The sequence below is a fragment of the Entelurus aequoreus genome, linkage group LG06, assembly GCF_033978785.1.
Source record: "Entelurus aequoreus isolate RoL-2023_Sb linkage group LG06, RoL_Eaeq_v1.1, whole genome shotgun sequence".
Classification (NCBI taxonomy): domain Eukaryota; kingdom Metazoa; phylum Chordata; class Actinopteri; order Syngnathiformes; family Syngnathidae; genus Entelurus; species Entelurus aequoreus.
In genome coordinates this window covers 47,354,786-47,382,285 of record NC_084736.1, presented here as the reverse complement: position 1 = coordinate 47,382,285, position 27,500 = coordinate 47,354,786, and the positions used below count along the sequence as shown (strand labels likewise).

The window sequence follows — 27,500 nt, the reverse complement described above, 5'->3', positions numbered from 1 at the left end:
CTTTAATAGTCTTTAAGCACAGTTTTGGTTTGATGATTATCGTCCAAAGCTGATTGGTGGACAGAAATCCCATTGTTCTACTACCTTATAATGAATGATTCAATCACCAAATATAATTAAATGTCCCCTATTATGCAAAATTGACTTTTTAATTATGCTATAACGGTATGTCCCTAGAGCCTGTTTATGACCACTAACCATGAGGAAAAAAATCTAGCATCTGCCTCATTTGTTATTGGAAGAAGTGCTCAAATGTTCGCTTTTGAAGTTCACGTTTTTGTTTTCTTTAAATAAAAACCTCATTCCCCATTAGATGAGCCCACAGGCTTCACTTCACATCTTAAAATTAGTCCAACTATCTGTCAGTTAGCTAGAAAGAGCGGTTAGTTTTATAATTTTGTGTTCCTCCAGCAAATGTAATGTGAGCAATGCAGCTCTCATTGCGTGTTGCTAACGTTGGCAAGGTATTGTTCTCCGCTATTCAGCCTCTCTTGGCGACTACAGTGCAACCTCGATTTACGAACCTAATTTTTTTCTAATCCAAAGTTTGTATTTGAAGCAAATGTCTCCATAGAAAACAATGTAAATATAAATAATGGGTTTTAGCCTTGACAAAAGTCCATATTTGTACACAATCTAGAGTGCCAAACAGTACTGTATATCAAACAAACATAATAAGGAGGTGATGAATTAACTATCTCTTTATTAACAAACCTAAACAACAACGACAAGCTGAACTGTCCTCTGTATGCTCTGCTCTGCCAAGTTGCGCACACACGCAGAAGTCCCTTTGGTGCCCTCACAAACGATCAGAAACCACACAAGTCCGTAACGTCAACAACTGTATTGCTACAATAATAAACATTTAAAACACATTACGTGTGTTTGTGTGTGTGCTCTTGGAAGAGGCGCCATTGAACTAGAGGTAATCGTCTCTATTGAGGGACCTCTAAGACGTATCTGAAATAGTTTAAAAATAGTATATAACAGGACTTTTAATAAATGAATTAAATTGGCAGGAAGGTAGGCAGATATTTATAGATGTATGCCAGGGGTGTCATACTCTTTGAGGGCCACATCACAATTATGGCGGCCCTCAGAGGGCCACACGTAACAGTCAAAATATATGAATGTAAACATATATTAGCCTTGTTACATAATTTGCAAAGGCAACTATTTTTGATTTTTACATTTTTAAACAGATTGATGGATAACTTTCTTTGAAATCGTAAGTCTAGATGACCAGCAGATATTTAAGTGTTTATTTTTGATATCCAAAAATAAATGCTTGGAACATCAGATAATATTAAAGTGTAGAACACTTTTGCAGGCCACATAAATGCTGTGGTGGGACACATACAATGTTGTGGAGGGCCACTTCAATTATGTAGTCGGGCATATACAATTATTTGGCGGCGAGCCACGATAAAATTACGTGGCTGGCCAGGTAAATGATGTGGCAGACCATGTAAAATGAAGTGGCAGGAGGGCCACATTAAAAAAGTGTCTGGCCACATAAATGATGTGGCAGACCATGTACAATGACGTGGCGGGCCATATTAAAAAATGTGGCTGGCCACGTAAATGATGTGGCAGACCATGTAAAATATTAATCAAGTATCATCCCTGGGGCCATAGATAATTCATTCGCGGGCCAGATCCGGCCCGCGGTCCTTGACTTGGACACTTATGTAAAATGACAAGGCAGACCACTTAAAAAATGTGGCTGGCCACGTCAATGATGTGGCAGACCATGTAAAATGACATGGAGGGCCACATTAAATAAATGTGGCTGGCCACGTAAATTATGTGGCAGACCATGTAAAATGATGTAGCGGGCCACTTAAAAAATGTGGCTGGCCACGTAAATTATGTGGCAGACCATGTAAAATGATGTAGCGGGCCACTTAAAAAATGTGGCTGGCCACGTAAATTATGTGGCAGACCATGTAAAATGATGTGGCGGGCCACATAAAAAATGTGGCTGGCCACGTAAAAAATGTGGCTGGCCACGTAAAAAATGTGGCTGGCCACGTAAAAAATGTGGCTGGCCACATAAATTATGTGGCAGATCATGTAAAATGATGTGGCGGGCCATTTAAAAAAATGTGGCTGGCCACGTAAATTATGTGGCAGACCATATAAAATGATGTGGCTGGCCACGTAAATGATGTGGCTGGCCACGTAAATTATGTGGCAGACCATGTAAAATGACATGGCGGGGCATTTAAAAAATGTGGCTGGCCACGTAAATGATGTGGCAGACCATGTACATTGATGTGGCTGGTCACGTAAATGATGTGGCAGACCATGTAAAATGACATGGTGGCGGGCCACATAAATGACGTGATGGACGACATAAAATTATGTGGCAGGCCGGGCCACAATAAAATGATGTGGAGTGCAACAATAAAATGATGTGGAGGATCACATTAACATTATGGGAAGTGCCAATTAAAGGGGCGTGACGATCCTCAATAAAATGACATAGGGGGCCACAATAAAAAGATGTGACCAGCCACAATTATAGGATATGGTGGACCACATTAATTGACATGGCTGGCCACATCATGTCATTGTGGTCTGCCACATCCTTTTATGTGGTCCGCCATATCACTTTATAGCGACTGGCCACATCATTTCATTGTAGTCCAATGAAATGATGTGGCCAGTCGCTATAAAGTGATATGGCGGACCACAATGACATGATGTGGCCAGCCGCAATAAAATGATATGGCGGATAACAATAAAATGATATGGAGGACCACATAAAAGCATAGGGCGGGCCAGTTGTGGCCCTCAGGCCTTGAGTTTGACACCTGTGTTGTACACCGTCAATGCTGACCCGTTGCCATGACAACAGACATTGACTGTGAGGGTTTCCTCATTGGATGACATGTAATCTGTGCCATCTTTCCCGTGAACCACTAAAATTCTGAGTGTAAAATGTGGCTTTGATGGTGTCATTACCACAGAACTACACATCCTCCCATGCAGGTAACTTAACGCACAAGTCCTCATTGTGCTCTCAATCGCACTTGATAATGTTCCATTGAGGATCAATTGACTCATTGAGTCGGTTGCATAACAGGAACTTAGTCACCAGCGTGGCAGAGCTCAGTGATGCTGGGTGGGAGACGGTGGGTTATACAGATGATGAGCTGCCCACACTGTGGGAGGTGTGAAAGAGCACCTTTCTGTGTGTTATAGCTAAGGCAGGAGTTTGGGCTGAAAATGCACACATGCCTAGCGCCATATTATCAACCGCCCGCTGTGCCATTAATCCCAATAAACTGTGGGAGACATCTGTTGATGAAAGGACGGCATGGTGGGGGTTACGGACCACTGGGCTGGAGATGGGTGGGGGGCCGTGGGAGGCATGGCAAGGGGCACCGTTGCGCACCGAGCAGGTACATCTTGTTGTCAGAGATATTAAAGGTCACAGCTGCTGCCATGGAGACAGGATGCCACTATGTGGCACAAGAAGAGTGGGCAGCACTGCAGCCCGCCCGATTCCCAACGCGTCTAAACCACCCGGAACAGGATGTACAGAACGTCACAGCGCAGACGTCTGGGAATGTTGGAGAAAATGTCGTCGCCCATGCCCCTCTGCTGGAATATTACTTAACTGTCTATATTGTCGGCTAGGAGCGTGACGGCGACACGGCGTTATTATTTGCATGTTTGTGTGTCACTTCCTGTCTGCAGTTTATGATGGTTTATTTTGAAGGATTCTGAGAATGTTACCTTTGAATGAAAATGAAGGTAAACCAGATGGGATCCATGTTCTTTAACTGACGGAAAGTTCTATTTAGTACACAGGTGTCAAACTCAAGGCCCGGAAGCCAGGTCTGGCCCGCCGCATCATTTTATATGGCCCTTGAAGGCCTGGAAAAAATATGCGTCAATAAGGTACCATATCTTTGCTTAGTAAATTAATTTGTTATTTCCGTTTGGACAGAAAAATTTTTACCTACTGCATGAAATTGCACATTTTTTCTACTTTAATATTAACCAATATCGCAACAAAATATTGTATCGTCATACTTTCCAAACAACTTTGGGGTTAAAGTTAAAACAAATGCTGTAGATATCTGCTTGAACTATGATTTCAAAGCGAGTTAACTATCAACTGGTTCACTGTATAAGGGTTAAATTTATGGTGTTTTTACAGCATATTAACTTTAAATTAAAAAAAACAACTCTTTTTTTTCTTTTTTTTTCTTTTTTAATTACAGTAAAATTCTGTCAACTGAGCGTTTTTTTCAAGGTAAAATCTACGCTTGTTGTTTTTACCGTGTATTACTGTAAACGGAAAAAGGGTGGCACATTTTTTTACGGTAAAAAACTGGCAACTCTGTTGCCAGAATTTTTTTTTAAATATAACAGTGGTGCCGTTTTTCCATTTACAGTAAGACGTTGTAAAACCACAGTCACATTTTAGAGCAGACCTGGGTAAATTAAGGCCCGGGGGCCACATGCGGCCCGTTTAGCTTTTCAATCTGGCCCGCCGGACATTCCCAAATATTTTTTTTAGATCTTTAAGATGGAAAGTGTAGCTGCCATTATGATGTGCAGTGATGTTTTCTAACGACCGTAAGTCTTGAACTATTAAAAGTATTTAAATGGTTGGAATCTGCGCTTATGGATGATATACTAGTTACTATGGTAATCTAATTAGTTACTATGGTAATCTAATTAGTTACTATGGTCATCTAAGTCACAGCAGCTCAGACGAGGCACCAAGCAGTGTGGGCGGAAAGCGTTTCCACAGACGCGGAAGGAGATTTTCACAACAAAGTTCTAAAGCTTAGTGATGTATCAGATTGTAGGTGGGTTTATTTTGTACCCTTTGCATTCCTATTTCACTGTTTGTTGCATTTTTGTTGCGTTTCACTTGATTGTAAAATATGTCGATCGAAAAGGGGTGTGACGGTCATATGTTGTTAATATTCAGTGTTTTATCGCTCATAGAAAAATGTAAAATTCCATTACGCTTTTTAAGGCGGTCTGTCATAACGTTTTTAGCATTCAATCAGACATTATTGTAAGGTTTTGTCTTTATTGTCTTCTTAAAAATAGATATGCCCCCAGACACATGTTTTTCTCTAAATGTGGCCCCCGAGTCAAAATAATTGCCCAGGCCTGTTTTAGAGTAAAATTCACGCCACTAAGCTGACAGTTTTACCATTTACTGTAAAATGTTGTAGAAAAAAAAACAACTTTTTACTCCAGTAAAATTCCGGTGAGTGAGTTGCCAGTTTTTACTGTAAAATTATACAGATTTTTTTTTTTTTACAGTGTGCATAAAAAAATATATAATATTCAAATGTATAGGCAAATTCATATATTATTCGCTGTGACAAGCGGCCCTCTAAGGACAGTCCTAACTGCAATGTGGCCCTTGACAAAAACAAGTGTGACAACCCTGATTTAGTAGGACAGCCGGCCCTCGTTTATCACTGTTAATTGGTTCCGGACATGACCGCCATAAATGAATTTCCGCAAAGCAGGAATTATAGATTAAATATTTCATAGCGAGAGCATAAAAAACCTGTGTAAATATGTTTTACAACATTATGTGAGCCCTCTAGAAATAACATAACACCCTTTAGTCATATTCATATTATTTTTATCTAACATAGTAATGCCGCCTGACGCTGAGCCAATCAGTGGCCACGATACTCAAGCGCGCTCTGATTGGTTTGGTCTCATCCATAGTGGCCAATACTACTGTAGTATTGATATTTGTAGTTTATTTAGTCATTTTATGCTTGAAAATGCTTAATTTAGTACCAAATAATTGTAGGATATGCTTTAAAAAAATTGTGGAAGAAAAAATCCTTCATGTAGTGAAGCTGCAATTTTTAAGAGTGATGTGATGTGGGACAACTATACAGTACAGTACACTATAGACAATGTCATTGTAAATTCACAGGCTTAATTATAACTTTCACAGTAAAATTTACTGTAATTTACTGTGAACTACATTTACTGTAACTGTGATTTTACAGTTAATTACAATACAGTTAGAACTACATGCTGTAACTTCACAATAGAGGTCATTATTCTCTCGGTTTAACAACATACGCCCACCTACTGTACAAGAGTGTGGAACGTAGTCTACGGATCCCTTTAAGGGACAAATCAGCTTGAATTTATAGTCAATTGTTGTGATATTACAGAGGACTAGCAGAACAGTGTTTTACTGTGAAATATCAGTTAAGTCAGTGGTCCCCAACCTTTTTGTAGCTGCGGACCGGTCAACGCTTGAAAATTTGTCCCACGGACCGGGGAGGATGATATTTTTTTATTTATTTTATTTTTATTTTTTTCATAAAGAAATACAATAATGTGTGCTTACGGACTGTATCCCTGCAGACTGTATTGATCTATATTGGTATATAATGTATATATTGTGTTTTTTATGTTGATTTAATAAAAAATAAAAATAATTTTTTAAATTTTTTTATTTCTTGTGCGGCCCGGTACCAATCGGTGGTTGGGTACCACTGAGTTAAGTGGTGTGAAACATAAGGACATCGGAATTTTTACAGTCATTAGTTGCAAAATAACAGTATTTTTTGTTTTTACAGTACTGTAAAATAACAGTTAATTTCTGTGAAACATAAGGATATCGTCATTTTTACAGTCCTTTGTAACGTTACAGTAAATATTCATTACAGTACTTTACTGTAAAATAGCATTTAAAGGGGCTGTTTCCAACATTAACACAGATGCCTAGAGGGAAATAACTTTTCCAATGTATTTTAAGTGTTATATCTCGCCCTCTTACAACATAATGACGTAACTACGTACGTACCAAACACATGCACAGGCTTTAGCTTGAGGTGTTGTTAGCTAATAATAGCGACGTTGATAGTTAGCTTTAGTTGTCATTGAATGTATATTCTATCATAACAACAACATAACTGCAAATTGTTCATTGCTTCTCTTGGACTGCTTTTGTATGTGTGCACACGCTCCCTGTGCGTACGTATTGACCGCCGTAAACCCCAAACATTTTTACCGGGCCGGTGTGCTGGAAAAATGTGCTACCTATAAAAAAAAATGGCTGCTCAACACTACTGAGTATGCATACTCATGTGCATTAATGCTAAAGGTTACCTAGAACAAAAAAACATAGCAATTAAGGTAAAAAAATAAGTTCATATATTGTGGTCATTTTTATTTACGGCCTGACAGCTACTCCAAATGCTAACTGCTAGCCTCAGGCACGTAACATGAAGACGTGCCCTGATGACGTCACGTCTGCGACTACAGAAACTACGGCATCCAGCACATATCACAACGTGGAGGGCACAGAACAGCTCCATTTCAAAAAGAGAGGTAAAACAAAAGTAGAAAATCGAAGGAAAAATTGAGGGATAAATAACGAGACGCCGGACAGGCAGAAATGCAGAGAGCCGTGTTTGTTTACAGCGGAAGTCACTGCTTCCTCTTCTTGTACTTCCGTTTACGGTCTGTGCTGCGCATGTCAAAAAAAGAACCGTATTTTTCGGACTATAAGTCGCTCTGGAGTATAAGTCGCACCGGCCGAAAATGCATAATAAAGAAGGAAAAAAACATAAGTCACACTTGAGTATAAGACACATTTTTGGGGGAACTTTATTTGATAAAACTCAACACCAAGAATAGACATTTGAAAGGCAATTTAAAATAAATATAGAATAGTGAACAACAGGCTGAATAAGTGTACGTTGTATGAGGCATAAATAACCAACTGAGAACGTGCCTGGTATGTTAACGTAACATATTATGGTAAGAGTCATTCAAATAACTATAACATATAGAACATGCTATACGTTTACCAAACAATCTGTCACTCCTAATAGCTAAATCCCATGAAATCTTATACGTCTAGTCTCTTACGTGAATGAGCTAAATAATATTATTTGATATTTTACGGTAATGTGTTAATAATTTCACACATAAGTCGCTCCTGAGTATAAGTCGCACCCCCGGCCAAACTATGAAAAAAACTGTGACTTATAGTCCGAAAAATACGGTATTCCGGTATAAGGTGTGATGCATGAAAATGCACTTTTACATTGCACAATTTGATGGATATCATTATTATTAGTATGTATTTTTATTTAAAAAATGGTTTGAATGTTGGATAATATACAATAGACAATATTTAAGTTAACACAATATTATTTATCTCCCAAAATAGAAAGAAAGAACACATTTAGTAAGAAAAGTTACAGTACTTTACCGATAAATAATATTTCCAGGCTTTCTAGGGGCCAAATAAAATGAAGTGGCGGGCCACATCTGGCCCCCGGGCCTTGAGTTTGACACCTGTGGTATAGACAAATTGCCATCTGAGCTAATATTGGCTTGTTTAAAGGCGCATTTTCATTTGCTTTTAATGGAGGCCATAATGACTTCTTACTTTGAGAACAAACTTGCTGCAATGGAGGTAACTTTCCACGCAGGGCCTGAAGTCCATTGGTCACATGAATATAAGAAACCTTAACAAGATGCATACATGACATGGTGTCCTCGCAGTGTTTTGCATGTGAGCCAAGCGCTGATGAAAAAAAAAATTAAAAAAATATTTAAAAAAATCACTTACCCCATTGTTGAGGCTTTATGCGCGTTCCTCTGGTCACCAAGAAGCGATCTCCCCCGGAGACGAAGACGTAGTCTTGAATGGGTGAGGACGACGCAGCCTCCCGTCTAGATCACCGTCGGTCGCGTCTGCAGGAATGCGATGACGAGCGCTCCATCCCCCGCGGCTGTCACTGCGCGGGCCCACGCGGAAACGTCGCCGTGCGCATGGCACCGTGTCCTGCAGCTGCAGCTCTTCCTGCGGGAGAAGCAGCGACGGGCGGTCGACGGCGGATCCGAGCTGGAGGAGGTGGAGGAGGAGGGTGGAGGTGGGTGGAGAAGCCTCGCTGCGTGGACTGTGGAAGACAAACCAGAGGCAGAAGATGATGCGCGGCAGCATCACACCGTCCACCCGCCTCCCTCTCCCTTATTACCATTGGCTCACAGGCGACACCCCCACTCTGCCCACGCGTTACATTAGCACGTCTCTAAATAAGATCAATGTCTGCAGTACCTGCTATGTATCATTTATACTGACGCCATACATCGTCAACAACGTAAAGGCGCATCGTGAATTGATTGGGCGTCCACATCTGTCTGCCGTGATAATGATGATGCATCTGATCCGCCTCCCTCCCACGGAGCAGCGTGTCACTATTGAACTTCCCACGTCACCGCAACCGTCCTCCGCAGTGACGTCACTGGGGCGCTCAAGAGACTCGTTTCTTTTCGAGGCGTTGTGAGGAAAACTGCACTTTTTTGGGGGGGGGATTTTTGCCTATCAGCGCGGTAGAACAGAGGTTAGTGCATGTGCCTCATAATACCAAGGTCCTGGGTTCGATCCCCGGGCTTGAGGTATTTCTGTGTGGAGTTTGCATGTTCTCCCCGTGACTGCGTGGGTTCCCTCCGGGTACTCCGGCTTCCTCCCACCTCCAAGGACATGCACCTGCAGGATAGGTTGATTGGCAACACTAAATTGGCCCTAGTGTGTGAATGTGAATGTTGTCTGTCTATCTGTGTTGGCCCTGCGATGAGATGGCGACTTGTCCAGGGTGTACCCCGCCTTCCGCCCGAATGCAGCTGAGATAGGCTCCAGCAACCCCCACGACCCTGAACGGGACAAGCGGTAGAAAATGGATAGATTCACGATCTTTACATATTTTTATTTTTTAAAGCATTCTAACGAACTAGCGAAAGTAATCTAACAATGGAGGTAATGGGAGCCATTACGTCATTGTATTAGGGTTGTACGGTATACCGGTACTGGTATAGTATCCCGGTACTAATGAATCAAAAAACGGTACTATACTGTTTAAAAAGTACCGGTTCCTGGGCATGATGGCGCGTCGTCATGTCGGACATTGCTGGTTTTTACAAGAAGAGGAGCATGTCAGGCAGCGCACAATCACAGAGTACTTACAAGCAGACAGTGTGTAGGCAGAAAAGGGAGAACAGTGGCTTACACTTGCATCGCATCTCATAAACTTGACGACACACAGTGTCCAATATTTTCACAAGGATAAAATAAGTCATATTTTTGGTTCATTTAATAGTTAAAACAAATTTACATTATTGCAATCAATTGATAAAACATTGTCCTTTACAATTATAAAAGCTTTATACAAAAATCTACTACTCAGCTTGCATGTCAGCAGACTGGGGTAGATCCTGCTGAAATCCTATGTATTGAATGAATAGAGAATCCTTTTGAATCGGGAAAAAAAATTGTTTTTGAATCGAGAATCGTGTTAAATTGAAAAAAAAAAAAAAATCGATTTTGAATCGAATTGTGACCCCAAGAATCGATATTGAATCGAATCGTGGGACACCCAAAGATTCACAGCCCTAATATCTAGTCGATACTACTATGATTACATCAATATTTTTTATCGTCATAAAATCTTTTTTCCTTTTTTTAAAATACTCAGGAAATATCTCCCTGGGCACATGAGGACTTTGAATATGATCAATGTACTTGGTATCGGATCGATACCTAAATTTGTGGTATCATCCACAACTAATGTAAAGTATCAAACAACAGAAGAATAAGTGATTATTACATTTTAAACAGAAGTGTAGATAGAACATGTTGAAATGGAAAATAACCAGATATTAACAAGTGGATTAATAATCATTTTTTACAGCTTGTCCCTAATAATGTTGACAAAATAATAGAATGAGAAATGACACAATATGTTACTGCATACGTCAGCAGACTAATTATGAGCCCTTGTTAGTTTACTTACTACTAAAAGACACATTTTCTAGTATGTTCACTATTTTATTTAAGGTCAAAATTGTTTTTGGATTGCATTAATAAACATATGTTTAATGTACCGTAAGATTTTTTGTTAAAATAAAGCCAATAATGCCATTTTTTGTGGTCCCCTTTATTTAGAAAAGTACCGAAAAGTATCGGAATACATCTTGGTACCAGTACCGGTACTAAAATATTGATATCGGGACAACCCTACATTGCATCTATACCCAGCAGGCACAAGACATTGGCCCCGTTTACACTGCACACCAAACTGGATATTTTTGCCCTCAAGTGACACGGATCAGATTTTTTTTGCCAGTCTCGATGCTCCGAAGTGCTTCAAATCTGGTCTTTTTGCATCAGATTCAGGCCACATCAGGAGGTAGTCCAAATCCGATTGGAATATGAACTTTTCAAATGTGACTTCAGTCTAAACGGCAATGCTACCCGAATGCGACCTGTATGTGACTTTTTCGTCAGCTTTAGGCAAGCCACGTCCCTCTCGTGTGCGCAGGGGAAGACGCAGTCGCCAGTGGAAGTGATATTTCATCACAACATCCCGTTTTGCTGAGCAAAGTCTGTTTAAGACGACCAAATTTTCGTTGCATTACTTGTCAACAATAGGCTATATATTGATTCCGAAAAAATAGCTTGTTGACGCTGTGGAGTATTTGCTTACATGTTATGTACATTACGTAAGTTGTTTATGTAAGTGAGTTGAAAAATACATCTCTCGTAGAGCCACCCTGATATCTGTGCCTCCTCAACTTTACAACCGCCATTAAAAGATTGTAACCCTCCCAAATATATTACACTACATTAGGGTTGTACAGTATACCGGTATTAGTATAGTACCACGGTACTAATGAATCATATTCGGTACTATACTGCCTCTGAAAAGTACCGGTCCGACGCTACATTTTAACAGAAGTGTAGCCAGAACATGTTAAAAGAGAAAGTAAGCAGGTATTAACCGTGAATGAACAAGTAGATTAATAACTCATTTTCTACCACCTGTCCTTAATCATTGACAAAATAATAGAATGGAAAATGACACAATATGTTACTACATATGTCAGCAGCTAAATTAGGAGCCTTTGTTTGCTTTCTTACTACTTAAAGACAAGTTGTCTTGTATGTTCACTATTTTATTTAAGGACTAAATTGCAATAATAAACATGTTTAATGTACCGTAAGATTTTTTGTTAAAATGTAGCCGATAATGCAATTTTTTGTGGTCCCCTTCATTTAGAAAAGTATCAAATTACGGAAGATTTGTGTTAAAATAAAGACAATAATGCAAATGTTTTGTGGTTCCCTTTATTTAGAAAAGTATCAAAGTACTGAAAAGTATCAAAATAATTTTGGTACCGGTACTAAAATATTGGTATTGGGACAACACTACACTATATATATAACCATTCATACATTATATTACTTTAACTTATTTTCACACACAAAAAAAACACTAATTTAAATTTTTTAGGGCATTGCAACCATATCTATGATGGCGACCTATATTTTATTTTGTAGTAGTAGCGACTTTTTCCCCGGTCAACTTCCTTTGTTTTCACTTTATCGCACTGCGCATGCAAGTGACGTCGAGGCCACATTGGGGCCACATGTGCGTTTACACTGTAGTCTGACAGAGATCACATTTTACTTGCAGTGTAAACAGTCAGCTGGAAAAAATAATTTACACTGCAGGCCAAAGTGGGCCAAATCGCATTTTTAAAACTCAATATTTTTTTCCAGCTGACTGTTTACACTGCAGGTAAAATGTGATCTTTGTCAGTCTCCAGTGTAAACGTGCATGTGGCCCTAACATGGCCCCAATGTGGCCTCAACGTCACTTGCACGTGCCTATCTCAGCCGCACTCGAGCGGAAGGCGGGGTACACCCTGGACAAGTCGCCATCACCTCATGGCGGGGCCAACACAGATAGACAGACAACATTCACTCTCACATTCACACACTAGGGACCATTGATAGTGCAACATATTTGTTGAGGTTTGTGCGGCCCTTTAGGGCAATATAAACAATCTTTGATTGATTAATTAATTTAATTTTGGAAGACTTCTTAGTTTGTATGTTAAACAGAGGCAACAAGGACATCAACGTGGATCTATGAATGCAGAGTGGATACAGTTATTGCAATATTCATAATAATGTGAGAGTCCAGTCCATTGAGGGCAAGCAGAGGGTCGTAGGAGGTCTTCTTCCATGTCGTAGAGAAGTGGTCCATGACTTAGAGCAGCTAGCGCCTCCTCCAGTCTGGTAACCTCTACATGCAGGAGAGCGGGGCAGAAAAGTGAAGCAACATGTCAACTGTTCCAAAACGGAGTCTATTTAAAAGCTAGAGTGCAAAGATGAGTTTTAAGGTGGGACTTATATTAAATTAAATTAAATATACATTTAAATTTACATTATAAATCATGTCTCTCACCTGTATAGTACAAAGTTGTGGCTGTGAACCAAAAGGTTGGTCAACTTTGACATCAAACTTATACAAGGTGGATGGCAGGAAGACACACTTAAAATCCTCATTTGAGTCTTTCTGTTAACCTGTGGGAGGATTATGATTAATTCTTCAACTAAACAGTAAGATATAAACATCCCATCAGTCGGCATACCAGTGAGAGCAGACACTGTACAGTACGTGATTGTTTTATTATGTTCATAGTTTATTTTTATTGTCTAACACTTGGCAGTACTGCTGCTCAGTACTGATCTGCTTATCACTTGTCTTCTAAAACTTGTAGCTCATCCTCTGTATATTCAGGCAAAAAAAATATAAGGTTCTGGATAATCAGTTGTCTCAAAGTAGCCGTTGTCTCTCATGAAGTCTGCATAATTTGTAGTAGTTGTTGGTGGCTGTGATGCATCTGTGAAATTAATACATCGCTGTATGCTTAAAATAACCAAAATATGTAAATATTACATGTTAATATAAATGTGCCACAGTGCGTGTTACTACATTACATATATACTTATTGTGTGTGTATATATATATATATATATATATATATATATATATATATATACATATATATATATATACATGTATGTATGTATGTATATATATATATATATATACATATATAAAACATTGATTGAGGTGTTTGGATTCTTTTAGAGTGTTTTATAGGCAAAATAGAGCGACTCCCATTATCTCTATTGCTAGCTGACTTTTTCTAGCTTTTATTTACGATTTAGAATGCATAAAAAAGACAAAACAAATGTGTTCTTGTTTTAAATTATAAGCAAAAATTCCCCAAAAGGTGCAGTTCCTAGAGGATTTTGATCTAAATTTAAAACACTAGTCCTTGTGGTCTAGAGGTGTCCATTGTTGGGCCGTGAGCGCCCCCTAGTGGGCCGCCGAAAAATATTTGTTTCTCAACTGTGGTCGGTATGCGACGCAGCAGTATTCAGTTGTAATAGACTTTTCCACCACTCGTGGCAGTAATGACAATATCAAACAAACAGAAGAAGTCTGAAGTCATAGAGAAGTTTGTTAAGCGCAAAAAATATGACTATAGTGATGACGCTGTTGTTTCATTTGCACTTTAATTTGATTTGATATTGTTAATTTTAGTAATTGTATGTAATTTTTTTCTAATCAGTTTTAAGGAATCCTTTCCTTTGCAGTATATCTGATTAGTATTTAGTTTTGTAATCAGTCTGACCTAAGCCTTGATAATAATCTTTGAACAGCCGATATGGGCATCTACATTAACTATATGATTTGCCTGAGAAGCTGGACAGAACAAATAAATAAATAAATAAATAAATTAAATAAAAGATAATAATCTTTGTGATTAACACATGCTTTCATATCACTTGACAAGGTGTATCCTTTTAAACTGTAAGTAGGTTACATATAATGGTTGAATACTAATAAATTCAAGAGTAAAATTATTAATTTAGTGTTAATATTTCCCTGTGTAGTGGAAAAGTTGGTCTCCTATGTCATAAAGGTTAAGAACCCCTGGTCTAGATAATACGTATTGAATATGTGTTGGTCTAAATTCTGCCCCACAGTCACTTTTATATCCTGTTTTTGGAGTCTGTCTGTCTGCAAGATGTTTGATTCTAGAGGTGTTCCCAGATTACAAATGAAACCACGTCCAATCCTATCCAAAAGTATCATAATTTATCTTTTGAAAATGTACAGTTTCAATATATATCTTTAAGTCAACATCGCTATTTTTTTTTTTCCAGACACGATAAACTTCACAAATTATATATAGATTCACCCGATCCCCACCTTCTACCAACCTTGTGACGTCCGTCGTGTCCTTGAGCAAGACACGTCACCCTTGCTCCTGATGGGTCGTGGTTAGCGCCATCAGTGGGTGAATGTGTGTGTGAATGAGTGAATGTGGAAAAAGTGTCAAAGCGCTTTGAGTACCTTGAAGGTAGAAAAGCGCTATAACCCATTTACCATTTACCATTACAGTGGTATATTTGCGGTCACAAAGCTAACATGTTAGGTTAGCCTATTCGCTGAAGTAAACAAAATGATAAAACACATACATTTTTTTGCAAAGCTCCACTCTTTATTTTAAGACGTGTAGTAAAACCTTTTTCTTTTTTCTTTTTTTTTTTTACCAAAAAGTGTGTTCTGTGAAGAATGATGATGTTACAGTACATTGAAACCGGGAGCTTTAAAAGCGATAGTTTGAGTGCCTCTTCTCTCAGGAGCTCGTCAACAGGCTCCACTTGAAAGACCCTGTTTTGCATAAAGATGCACTTATAAAATGACAATTAATGATAGGGAGCTTCATATTAAATTATACCGCACATTTCTAGTCCCTACTGCTCCATCACATATAACAATATAATGGATAAAATAATCCAGACATTTTTACTGTCCCACGTGGTCGTAGTTTTTATCCCAGGTTGGATTGCAAATTTATGTAAAGTGTTATTTTGCACTAAAACATACACTATTGAACAATGTCTTTCCCATTACTAAAACATTCACTATTGAACAATGTCTTTCCCATAAATTTGCTTTAGTACAAAACATGCACAAATGATATCCAAGTTCGATTAAAAAAGTATAAAAGTGTGAGAAAAATGTTGTAATTCTGCTTAGGGCCCTAATTTAGCCCTGGGCTTGAGGGACACATATTACTGGTAGGATCATTCAAAAAGTGAATTTTGCATAACAGGGGACATTCCAGGGGATCTTTATAGTTGAGCTCAAAGAGAAAATTCTACAGACCTGTAACTTATTTTAAAAAAAATATCCCCAGCTCCACCTTCCTTCCACCACACACACACACACACACACACACACACACACACACACACACACACACACACACACACACACACACACACACACACACACACACACACACACACGCACACACACACGCACACATGATAGGTTTGCAGTGCCTCACAGAGGGACAGACGTGTAATTGAGCTCGCTGGGACCAAGAGTTATCTTAAACTCAGTTTTAGAAACACGATTGAGCACAAAAAATAAGTTAATTATCTCAGCTTTGACTTGTTAGATGTTTATAAAGATATGAAGAAAACATCTAAATTGAGAACATTCTTATTTTTTAATCAAGGTTTTGTCTTAAAACAGTCAGATGACAAAATCTTTTTTTTTTTTCATTGTATATGATAAAGTTGTTAACTGATTATAGGTTGGCAATGTATTTAACTCTCTTTGATTAAAAAAAACTTCATAGACATTTTTTATGATTATTTTTTTGGGCGGGTACCTCTCAATCATTTTCTTTTTCCCTTTCCTGCTATATAAAATCAACATGTATAATTTAATACTCCTTCTTGATGCTTTGTTACTTTACCTCAGTTTCATGCCATTCATAATACACGACCAGACACTTTTATATATTACCTAAACCTAAACCTAGTAATAAAAAAAAATAGATTTTTTATTTCTCACCTCCTTTTATATATTGTCTTCTTTTAGACTTAGACTTAGACTAGACTTCCTTTTTATTGTCATTCAAATTTGAACTTTACAGCACAGATAAGAACGAAATTTTGTTACATAAACTCATGGTAGTGCAGGATAAAAAAGCAATAAGGTGCCTATATAAATAAATAAATAAATATATATAAATAATATATAAATATATATATAAACTAAATAAATATATATAAATAAATAAATAGATTACTGTACAGATAAATATATTGCACTTTTAGATGCTGATCTCCATATAATGTTATTTTGTCTTTCAAATCTCAATATTGATATTAGTTAAAGTATTTATTTTCTTTACTTTGACGCAAAAGCATAAAAAGGTCTGCACTGGTCACAACACACAGTATGATCGAATTACGGTTGCTTGACGTCAAAAAGGTGACTCGTCCCCTTTAAATGAGAATGATCTACGGCATGACAACGTCACATTACGTAACCCGGAAGTGGACGCCTCAGTTGTATTTACATTTCAAACTATGTAAGTGTTGAAAATATGTGTTTTTTTAAATGAACATTGGCCGATAAAGTTATTGCAATGTCCTTAAAGCAACACGTTTTATCCGGAAATAATAATTTGTGTTGGCTATGTTTATTTGAATAATCGATTGAGGCACTAGTTGATAGCTATTGTTAGCTTGAGCCGTTAGCTGACGTGTTGCATCTGGCTAGCATCGTTGTTAGCTTACTTCCTCCTGACACGTTTCTGATTGTTTGGAGGCTTTTTGGACTTTCTTTCCTTATCCCTGTTGTTTAATGACCACTTGGTAAACAGTGCAGGTGTCCCATATTGCTCAGTTACCTCTGTTTGTATCTCCAGTATTAGTGGCGTTGACGAGGCTCGCATGTTCCCTCACCGCGTGCCGCCCAGGGGCCCCTCAGGCTTCCATCCTGGACAACCCTCTCCCATGGAACCCCGCCATTACCAGCATAGTCACCAACGGTTTGAACACTATATTTTGTCTTCATTTTACTTCTTGAGACTAATTCATATTTGTATGGTATTCTACATCTCCATACATAGTTTTGCTGTAGTGACCCCATGTTGTAGGTATGTGTGTAAAATAAAATAAAAATGGATTTACATGAATCCAGGGCTATTAGACAGGTCTTGTGAAGATGATTCCAGCAAGGCCTTCTCTGCTGGCCTAACATAACTAGAAATCCTGATCATAATTTAAGGTAAAATAACATTTGAATGAACTTTCCCTAAATATCTAAAATTATTCATATTCTCTTCATGTCATATTATGCTCCTTCCAGTGCTGTTGTCTTTAGGTTATATAGTTTTTGTCCAATCAGAATTTAGCTATCTTATGTTGCCATGCTGGACCAAATCTGCCTAGAACAGTGGTTCTTAACCTGGGTTCGGTGAGTCTGCCTCAGGGTTTGGCGGATGTCAAAACACACCTGACTCATCGTGTAAATAAAAACTTCTCCCTATCGGCGTATTACGGATACGGCAACAGCAGAAGTCAGACTGATTTGCAGGTGTGTAATTTGTTTTGAGTTTATGCACTGTGTTGTTTGAACAAGGTGATGTTCATGCACGGTTCATTTTGTGCACCAGTAAAAAAACATGGTAACACTTTAGTATGGGTAACATGAACATATTCACCATTAATTAGTTGCTTATTAACATGCAACTTAGTAACATATTGGCTCTTTATTAGTCATTATTAAAGGCCTACTGAAATGAAATGTTCTTATTTAAACGGGGATAGCAGGTCCATTCTATGTGTCATACTTAATCATTTCGCGATATTGCCATATTTTTGCTGAAAGGATTTAGTAGAGAACATCGATGATAAAGTTCGCAACTTTTGGTCGCTGATAAAAAAGCCTTGCCTGTACCGGAAGTAGCGTGACGTCACAGGTTGTGGAGCTCCTCACATCTGCACATTGTTTAAAATCATGGCCAGCAGCAGCGAGAGCGATTCGGACCGAGAAAGCGACAATTACCCCATTAATTTGAGCGAGGATGAAAGATTTGTGGATGAGGAAAGTGAGAGTGAAGGATTAGAGGGCAGTGGAAACGATTCAGATAGGGAAGATGCTGTGAGAGGCGGGTGGCACCTGATATTCAGCTGGGAATGACTAAAACAGTAAATAAACACACGACATATATATACTCTATTAGCCACAACACAATCAGGCTTATATTTAATATGCCACAAATTAATCCGCATAACAAACACCTCCCCCCTCCCGTCCATATAACCCGCCAATACATCTCAAACACCCGCACAACACACTCAATCCCACAGCCCAAAGTACCGTTCACCTCTGTAAAGTTAATACAGCACATATATTTCCCCAAAGTTACATACGTGACATGCACATAGCGGTACGCCTGTACGGGCAAGCGATCAAATGTTTGGAAGCCAAAGCTGTACTCACGGTAGCGCGTCTGCTATCCAACTCAAAGTCGTCCTGGTTGTGTTGCTGCAGCCAGCCGCTAATACACCGATCCCACCTACAGCTTTCTTCTTTGCTGTCTTCATTGTTCATTAAACAAATTGCAAAAGATTCACCAACACATGTCCAGAATACTGTGGAATTTTGCGATGAAAACAGACGACTTAATAGCTGGCCACAATGGTGTCCCAATATGTCCGCACAATCCGTGACGTCACGCGCAAACGTCATCATACCGAGACGTTTTCAGCAGAATATTTTGCGGGAAATTTAAAATTGCACTTTACTAATCTAACCTGGCCGTATTGGCATGTGTTGCAATGTTAAGATTTCATCATTGGTATATAAACTATCAGACTGCGTGGTCGGTAGTAGTGGGTTTCAGTAGGCCTTTAAGTACTTATTAATGTTCTAAATGGTCTTATTATAACCCTGGCCCTAACCCTCTAACTCGAACCCTAACCAAATAACTCTAAATTAAGCATTTGTTACTTAGATTATGTTCCCCTAGTGTCCAAAAAACTTTAAATTAAGTCTTTGTTACTTAAAATATGTTCCCCATACTAAAGTGTTACCAAAAACATATAATAACTTTATCTTGAATTTGAAAAAAAAAGGAGGGTTCGGTGAATGCGCATATGAAACTGGTGGGGTTCGGTACCTCCAACAAGGTTAAGAACCACTGGCCTAGAGCCTTCAGAATCAACAATGCAGGTGTCTGCACTGTAAGTGAACGGGCACAAACATTTGACAGACAATTGCGACAGCCAATCAGATCACAAGTTGTTGTCAGTAAGGCCTTCTAGATGGCCTAAGTGATGTTATGAGCTAAGTAACAAAATAACTCCATTACCCAGCATGCCACAGTAGTAACCTACTCAGTGGCCTAGTGGTTAGAGTGTCCGCCCTGAGTTCGGTAGGTTGTGAGTTCAAACCCCGGCCGAGTCATACCAAAGACTATAAAAATGGGACCCATTAACTCCCTGCTTGACACTCAGCATCAAGGGTTGGAATTGGGGGTTGAATCACCAAAAGCGATTCCCGGGCGCGGCCTCCGCTGCTGCCCACTGCTTCCCTCACATCCCAGGGGGTGAACAAGGGGATGGGTCAAATGCAGAGGACAAATTTCACCACACCTAGTGTGTGTGAAAATCATTGGTACTTTAACTATAACTTTAGTGTAGAGCATGCGCAGTAGCCCCGTTTATATATTATTTATATATTTGCAAGGCCATTTTCAAGAAGGATATTTAAAGAGAAACTACATCTTGTGAAACCATTTTGGCCAGCCCCGGAAGCTAGCTCAGCTGTCGATGAAATGTAAGTTCAGATATTTTATTTCTTTATTTTTTCTCGTTTAAAATGTGTTTTGCAATTTTAATTTTGACAGTACCACATAAGATATGTTTTAATTGCTGATGCGGGTTTATTGATTTTTAAATGCGCCTGAAAATAACCCGTTTTATACAATGCCCAGTAGTGCGTGAATGTGTTCCTGAATAGTATTTCTCCAGCAATGGTCATGTGGTGACATAAACGATGGTATTTTGAGAGGTCATTATTGAAGTCGGACATCACTGAAGGCCTAGGTGGGAAATGCACGGCCCACCACTGGATTCCAGTGATAGAAGTATAATTTTCCTGTAATACATATTAGGAAAGGTTAAAACTGTTGAAATTCACTAAGTTATAGTGAACTTATAAACAAAATATATGCTGCGACGTACCCCAGGGATCGATACCGGGCCCAAAATGGATCAATCTTTATGATAGTTGTAAAGTTAAAAAAGGACTTAAAGTTAGTACAATTTGCAGACAACACAACTGCGTTTTGGTCAGGAAAAAACACAGAAGCTATTACACACTACAGAATAAATGAACAGATTAAAGAGATGGTTTGACAAAAATAAATTATCTTTGAATCTCACAAAAAACAAAATAATGCTGTTCGGTAACAGTAGAAGAGAAAGAAAAACAAATACAAATAGACAGTTGATATTGACTGGGTAAAAGAAACCACATTGTTGTGTAATGATAGATATAAAAATTAACTGGAAATCTCACAAGAAATATACAACATTAGGTGGCAAGATATAAGTCAGTAATGAATAAAACTAATATATGTATTCGATTTTTTATTTATTTTAAATGACTCCAGATTCTCAACTGCCCGCTACTTCTGCCATGAGTTATTGTGTAGAAATATGGGGAAATAACAAAAGTACACTTCATCCACAAACCATGTTACAAAATAGGTCCGTTAGAGCAATACATAATGTGGGATATCGAGAACACTCAAACCCTTTATTTATTGAATCCATAATACTAAAACTCAATGATTTACAAACAGCTAAAATTATGCATACATTAAGGCAGACGAGAAAACCAGCTACCCAAGAATGTAAAACAATTCTCAAAAACAGGAAAAATATAACCTTAGAGAAACATCTAATTTAAAACATTTGTATGCACACACAATGCATAAAACCTTTAACATATCAGTATGTGGAAATAAATTATGTATTGGGGTAATAAGCAAATAAGTCAAAATAAGTACTAATATTATGCAGTTTAAGAAACTGTTCAAACTCAAACTGTTTGCAAAGTACAAAAAATAATTCAGATAAACATTTTCAACCTTATTGACAATAACATCATTAACATCTCACTGTTAATTACAACTTATTTGATTATTTATTCATGAGAACATTATTATTTATGGAATTTAATTGTGTGCAAATTGAGAACAGGAAGTGAACAAAATTGTTAGTGATGCTATGAAGCGGGGGAAAAGGTAGGTTTAAATGAGCTCTGCTTTTTCCTACCCTTTTTTGAACATGTAAAAAGAAACTGGAAATTGTAACTAAGCATGTTTGAAAAAAACTTAAACCATAAACCATGAACTTCTTCAATACAATGTCAATGTGGCTCAATATTTTAGATGTCAACTTTTTGTTGAAAATGTCATAACCTTCTTAATTGTAAAAAGTTTAGTATCGTTAGAAAGCTTGCTGAACTAAGAAAGAGAACAAAGATGTTTATACACACATACCTACATAATATACTGTAAGATATTTTCTTCTTAGTGATTAGACAGACTCCATCTTAAGTGAGGAAAAAAGTCCCTAATCGTTATATTCTTTCAACATCTGCGTACAACAGTTATGTTCCTGCATATGAAATCCTGCCTACTAACGAACGTACCCAGAGCCCATTGCCCCATCTTCCACCAGTTCACATGAATCATTACCGCAAGTAAGTCTATTACTCCTTAAGCCCCCTGATTATTATTCAAAATATTACATTTTCAAATCTCAAATGTGTTTTTCAGGAGGAAAAATGATGACGACGGGTCCTCTGGTTTAAAACGCTTCCGTGGTGATGACTCATCCTACTCATCCATGCGATACCCTCCCAATCAGCACCCTCTTCCCTTGTATAGTCCTGACCGAGCTTTAGCAGGTTCCTCAAGGTCGCCCGACGCTGTTTTTGATCACCCCCAACCTGACCCTCGCTGTCGTGTACCTGTCATCTCAGATAGTTCTGTAGACCTGTGGGTCTATGCTGAAAACGACAAGGTACTATCAAATAGCACCGTGCATTGTTTTGACTGTGTATTTAGTAGAGATCAACAGGTCAGTCAATGAGGCCAATAACGATTTTTGCAGCCAATATTCATTTGCAGTATAGGTTAGCTTATAGGGCTGTCCTGGTATTGTAGATGCTGTGGTATTGCAGTTTCAAAGTCTTCGCAATAATGTTGTGACGTGTGGCTGAATCAAACAAAAACTCGGTGTGTCGTTTTTTTCTTGTCGTTTTTTTCTGGTGGTTTAGCATTTTTTTTCCAGCGCTTTAGCACTTTTTTCATGCTAGACAAAAGGGCTGGTGCGTGAGCAGTGATTTTTACTATCTACTTCACTAAATATTTTTTTAATACTAAATACTGTTATCATATGTGTATAAATTGTACCCGCTGATGTAGTTCTGTTGAAGTAGGGAAAAAAAAGGCAGATACTGTCAAAATGCCAAATATCGTCTCTGATCAGTCGATCTCTTGTATTTAGGAGTTGTTTGCATGTTATTGTGCCTTTTAGGTGAGCCTTCAGATAGTGGAGCTGTTCGAGGCGTGCCAGCAGCAGCCCTCTGATTTGCAAAGTAAGGAGCTGTGCCGTAGTTTGCTGCAAAAAGATATCCAGCGTGTCTTAAAAGGTGTGTATGAATGACTCTTATACTCTTATGTTGTGTTCTTCTCACCACTGCTGTCATGTTGTCTCATAGGAGGAAATCTGTACATGACGGGCTCCAGCATGAGTGGATTAGCCAGCCGGAGCAGTGACGCTGATTTGTGTTTCGTCCTCCATGTAAATATCTGAACTCTGCCTTTTTTTGTTAAATGTGCAACACAGATTTTCTCTCATAGTAACAGGACTCTTTATTGCAGAAAATGACAAATCCCATCACGGTACTCTCTTCCATCAGAAAGATGATGAAGTCATTGAGTGAGTAAAACTTACAACATTTTATTTTTTTCAAAGGTTGCCAGAGAAGTCTCATTTGAGATCAACAAGTTTGTTAGTTGCTTAGCTTTGTTGCATATAATAATTGTTTTACCAAATTGTAAGGGTAATCCTAAAAATGAAATGCAGTATAATTATTCAAGGATTCAAGGCTTTATTTGTCATACTCGTACACATTTGCACATATTCGGTACAAATTTTGGTCCTGGCAAGTATTAAGAGAAACAGTAATGAATAGGCAATAAAGTACAACAGTAATAAATAATAGATGAAGCATTTCCTGAAGGAATTGTGTGTAACTGCTCCAATGCTGAAGTTGAACTGAAATGCTGACAGAATGTAGTATGAATGTAAGAATAGTTTGAATGTCAAAATGGTTTGAATGTTGCAGAGTTTGAATTTCCAGAAAAAACGGAATTTGGTTTGGAACTTGGGAAAGTGTTAGTTTTAAAGGCCTACTGAAACCCACTACTACCGACCACGCAGTCTGATAGTTTATATATCAATGATGAAATCTTAACATTGCAACACATGCCAATACGGCCGGGTTAACTTATAAAGTGACATTTAAAATTTCCCGGGAAATATCCGGCTGAAACGTCGCGGTATGATGACGTATGCGCGTGACGTAGTCAGTTTAAAGGAAGTTATGGTACCCCGTAGAATCCTATACAAAAAGCTCTGTTTTAATTTCATAATTCCACAGTATTCTGGACATCTTTTGCAATTTGTTTAATGAACAATGAAGGCTGCAAAGAAGACAGTTGTAGGTGGGATCGGTGTATTAGCAGCGGACTACAGCAACACAACCAGGAGGACTTTGTTGGAGAGCAGACTCGCTAGCCGGCGACCTCACCTTGACTTCCTACGTCTCCGGGCCGCCAAACGCATCGGGTGAAGTCCTTCGTCCTTCCGCCGATCGCTGGAACGCAGGTGAGCACGGGTGTTGATGAGCAGATGAAGGCTGGCTGGCGTAGGTGGAGAGCTAATGTTTTTAGCATAGCTCTGTGCGGTCCGGTTGCTAAGTAGGCTTCAATGGCGTCGTTAGCACAGCATTGTTAACCTTCGCCAGCCTGGAAAGCATTAACTGTGTATTTACATGTCCACGGTTTAATAGTATTGTTGATTTTCTATCTATCCTTCCAGTCAGGGGTTTATATTTTTTGTTTCTATATGCAGTTAAAGCACGATGCTATCACGTTAGCTCGTAGCTAAAGCGTTTCGCCGATGTATTGTCGTGGAGATAAAAGGCACTGAATGTCCATTTCGCGTTCTCGACTCTCATTTTCAAGAGGATATAGTATCCGAGGTGGTTTAAAATACAAATCCGTGATCCACAATAGAAAAAGGAGAGAGTGTGGAATCCAATGAGCCAGCTTGTACCTAAGTTACGGTCAGAGCGAAAAAAAATATGTATTTCACTGCATTCTAGTCCGTCACTCTAACGTTCCTCGTCCACGAATCTTTCATCCTCGCTCAAATTAATGGGGTAATGGTCCGAATAGCTCTAGCTGCGTTGAAAACAATAGGAAAATATGAGGGAGTGAACAACTGACAACGTCACGCTACTTCCGGTAGGGGCAAGGTTTTTTTTTATCAGAGACCAAAAGTTGCGAACTTTATCGACGTTGTTCTATACTAAATCCTTTCAGCAAAAATATGGCAATATCGCAAAATGATCAAGTATGACACATAGAATGGATCTGCTATCCCAGTTTAAATAAAAATTCATTTCAGTAGGCCTTTAAAGGCCTACTAAAATGAAATTTTTTTACGGTCAGAGCGAAAAAAAATTCATTTCAGTAGGCCTTTAAAGGCCTACTGAAATGAATGTTTTTTATTTAAACTGGGATAGCAGATCCATTCTATGTGTCATACTTGATCATTTCGCGATATTGCCATATTTTTGCTGAAAGGATTTAGTAGAGAACAACGACGATAAAGATCGCAACTATTGTGGATCACGGATTTGTATTTTAAACCACCTCGGATACTACTGTATATCCTCTTGAAAATGAGAGTCGAGAACGCGAAATGGACATTCACAGTGACTTTTATCTCCACGACAATACATCGACGAAACACTTTAGCTACGGAGCTAACGTGATAGCATCGTGCTTAACTGCATATAGAAACAAAATAAATAAATCCCTGACTGGAAGGATAGACAGAAGATCAACAATACTATTAAACCATGGACATGTAAATACACGGTTAATGCTTTCCAGCCTGGCGAAGCTTAAAAATGCTGTTGCTAACGACGCCATTGAAGCTAACTTAGCTACGGAGCTAACGTGATAGCATCGTGCTTAACTGCATATAGAAACAAAATAAATAAATCCCTGACTGGAAGGATAGACAGAAGATCAACAATACTATTAAACCAGGGACATGTAAATACACGGTTAATGCTTTCCAGCTTGGAGAAGCTTGAAAATGCTGTTGCTAACGACGCCATTGAATCTAACTTAGTAACGGGACCTCACAGAGCTATGATAAAAACATTAGCGCTCCACCTACGCCAGCCAGCCCTCATCTGCTCATCAACACCCGTGCTCACCTGCGTTCCAGCGATCGACGGAAGGATGAAGGACTTCACCACGATCATCCGTGCGGTCGGTGGCTAGCGTCTGCTATCCGAGTCAGTCTTCCTGGTTGTGTTGCTGTAGTCTGCCGCTAATACACCGATCCCACCTATAACTTTCTTCTTTGCAGTCTTCATTGTTCATTAATCATTAAACAAATTGCAAAAGATACACCAACACAGATGTCCAGAATACTGTGGAATTATGAGATGAAAACAGAGCTCTTTTGTATTAGATTCAATGGGGTACCGATACTTCTGTTTCACTGGTTACGTCACGCGCATACGTCATCATCCAAAGACGTTTTCAACCGGAAGTTTAGCGGGAAATTTAAAATTGCACTCTATAAGTTAACCCGGCCGTATTGGCATGTGTTGCAATGTTAAGATTTCATCATTGATATATAAACTATCAGACTGCGTGGTCGGTAGTAGTGGGTTTCAGTAGGCCTTTAATGTCCAGGATGAGTGGAATGTTCTGATGTTGGAACGATTTGAATAGGTTGAAAACTGTCCCATTCATTTCAATGAGAACTTCCTGGAATTTTGGGAAAAGCAGGATTAAAAAAAAAAGAAAGATTAATAGCACGAATGTCCTGAATGAGCTCAATTGGTTGGTGTTGGATTTGTTTAAATCGGTCAAGAAATGTTAAAGTAGTAACCGTTTTTTAATTGAGAAATGGTATTACAGAATTTCGGGAAAACCAGGAATTTTTCAAGTTCTTAAACCAATTTGTTTTTTGTCCTGACAAAGAGGAATGTTTTGACAGTTGAACGGTTGAAATGGGTTAGAAAATATGAAAGGAGTCATTGCACTAAAAAAGGTTGGAAATAAGTTTAGAGAAAAACGAATTCCTGGAAATTTGTTGAACGTGGAAAAATAGATGAGTAGAATATGTTGAAGGTGGAATGATTTGAATCTGTTGAAAAATGTGGGAATTGTGGAAGTTTGAAAAATTGATAGTTAATTTTGAATAGGGAAAATGTCCCTAAAAACTGGAAATTCTAGGAAATCCGGGAATTTTTTAGAAGGAGAGCATGTAATTCCTGAACAGGCTCAATATTTTGAAGTTGGAACGATTTGAATCGGATAAAAAATGTGGGAGTTGTGCAACTTGGAAAAATGTCCCATTCTTTTCAATGACAATTTCGTGAAAAGTGGAATTTTTTTTG

The 27,500-nt window shown here is 38.5% G+C and overlaps 2 protein-coding genes across 4 annotated transcripts in view; one reads left to right on the top strand and one right to left on the bottom strand.

The window, feature by feature from the left end:
• The window catches only part of homer1b (homer scaffold protein 1b), a 112,969-nt gene extending 95,340 nt beyond the window's left edge, over positions 1-17,629 (bottom strand). The window contains exons 1-2 of the mRNA XM_062050871.1: positions 17,611-17,629; positions 8,603-8,933 (exon numbers count right to left, since the gene is read on the bottom strand). Coding sequence (XP_061906855.1) covers positions 8,603-8,607 — 5 coding nt within the window. The 5' untranslated portion in view covers positions 8,608-8,933; positions 17,611-17,629. The remainder of the gene's footprint in view (positions 1-8,602; positions 8,934-17,610) is intronic.
• tent2 (terminal nucleotidyltransferase 2) overlaps positions 1-27,500 on the top strand; it is a 114,534-nt gene that overhangs the window by 72,836 nt on the left and 14,198 nt on the right. The window contains exons 1-7 of one of the 3 annotated variants that reach the window (XM_062050868.1): positions 17,162-17,289; positions 17,629-17,751; positions 22,389-22,481; positions 22,558-22,804; positions 23,321-23,435; positions 23,505-23,587; positions 23,668-23,725. In XM_062050868.1, the coding sequence (XP_061906852.1) occupies positions 17,654-17,751; positions 22,389-22,481; positions 22,558-22,804; positions 23,321-23,435; positions 23,505-23,587; positions 23,668-23,725 (694 nt within the window). In that variant the 5' untranslated portion in view covers positions 17,162-17,289; positions 17,629-17,653. Of the gene's footprint in view, positions 1-17,161; positions 17,290-17,463; positions 17,752-22,388; positions 22,482-22,557; positions 22,805-23,320; positions 23,436-23,504; positions 23,588-23,667; positions 23,726-27,500 lie in introns of those variants that run through there. The other 2 variants (XM_062050869.1, XM_062050867.1) reach the window with 2 other exon arrangements.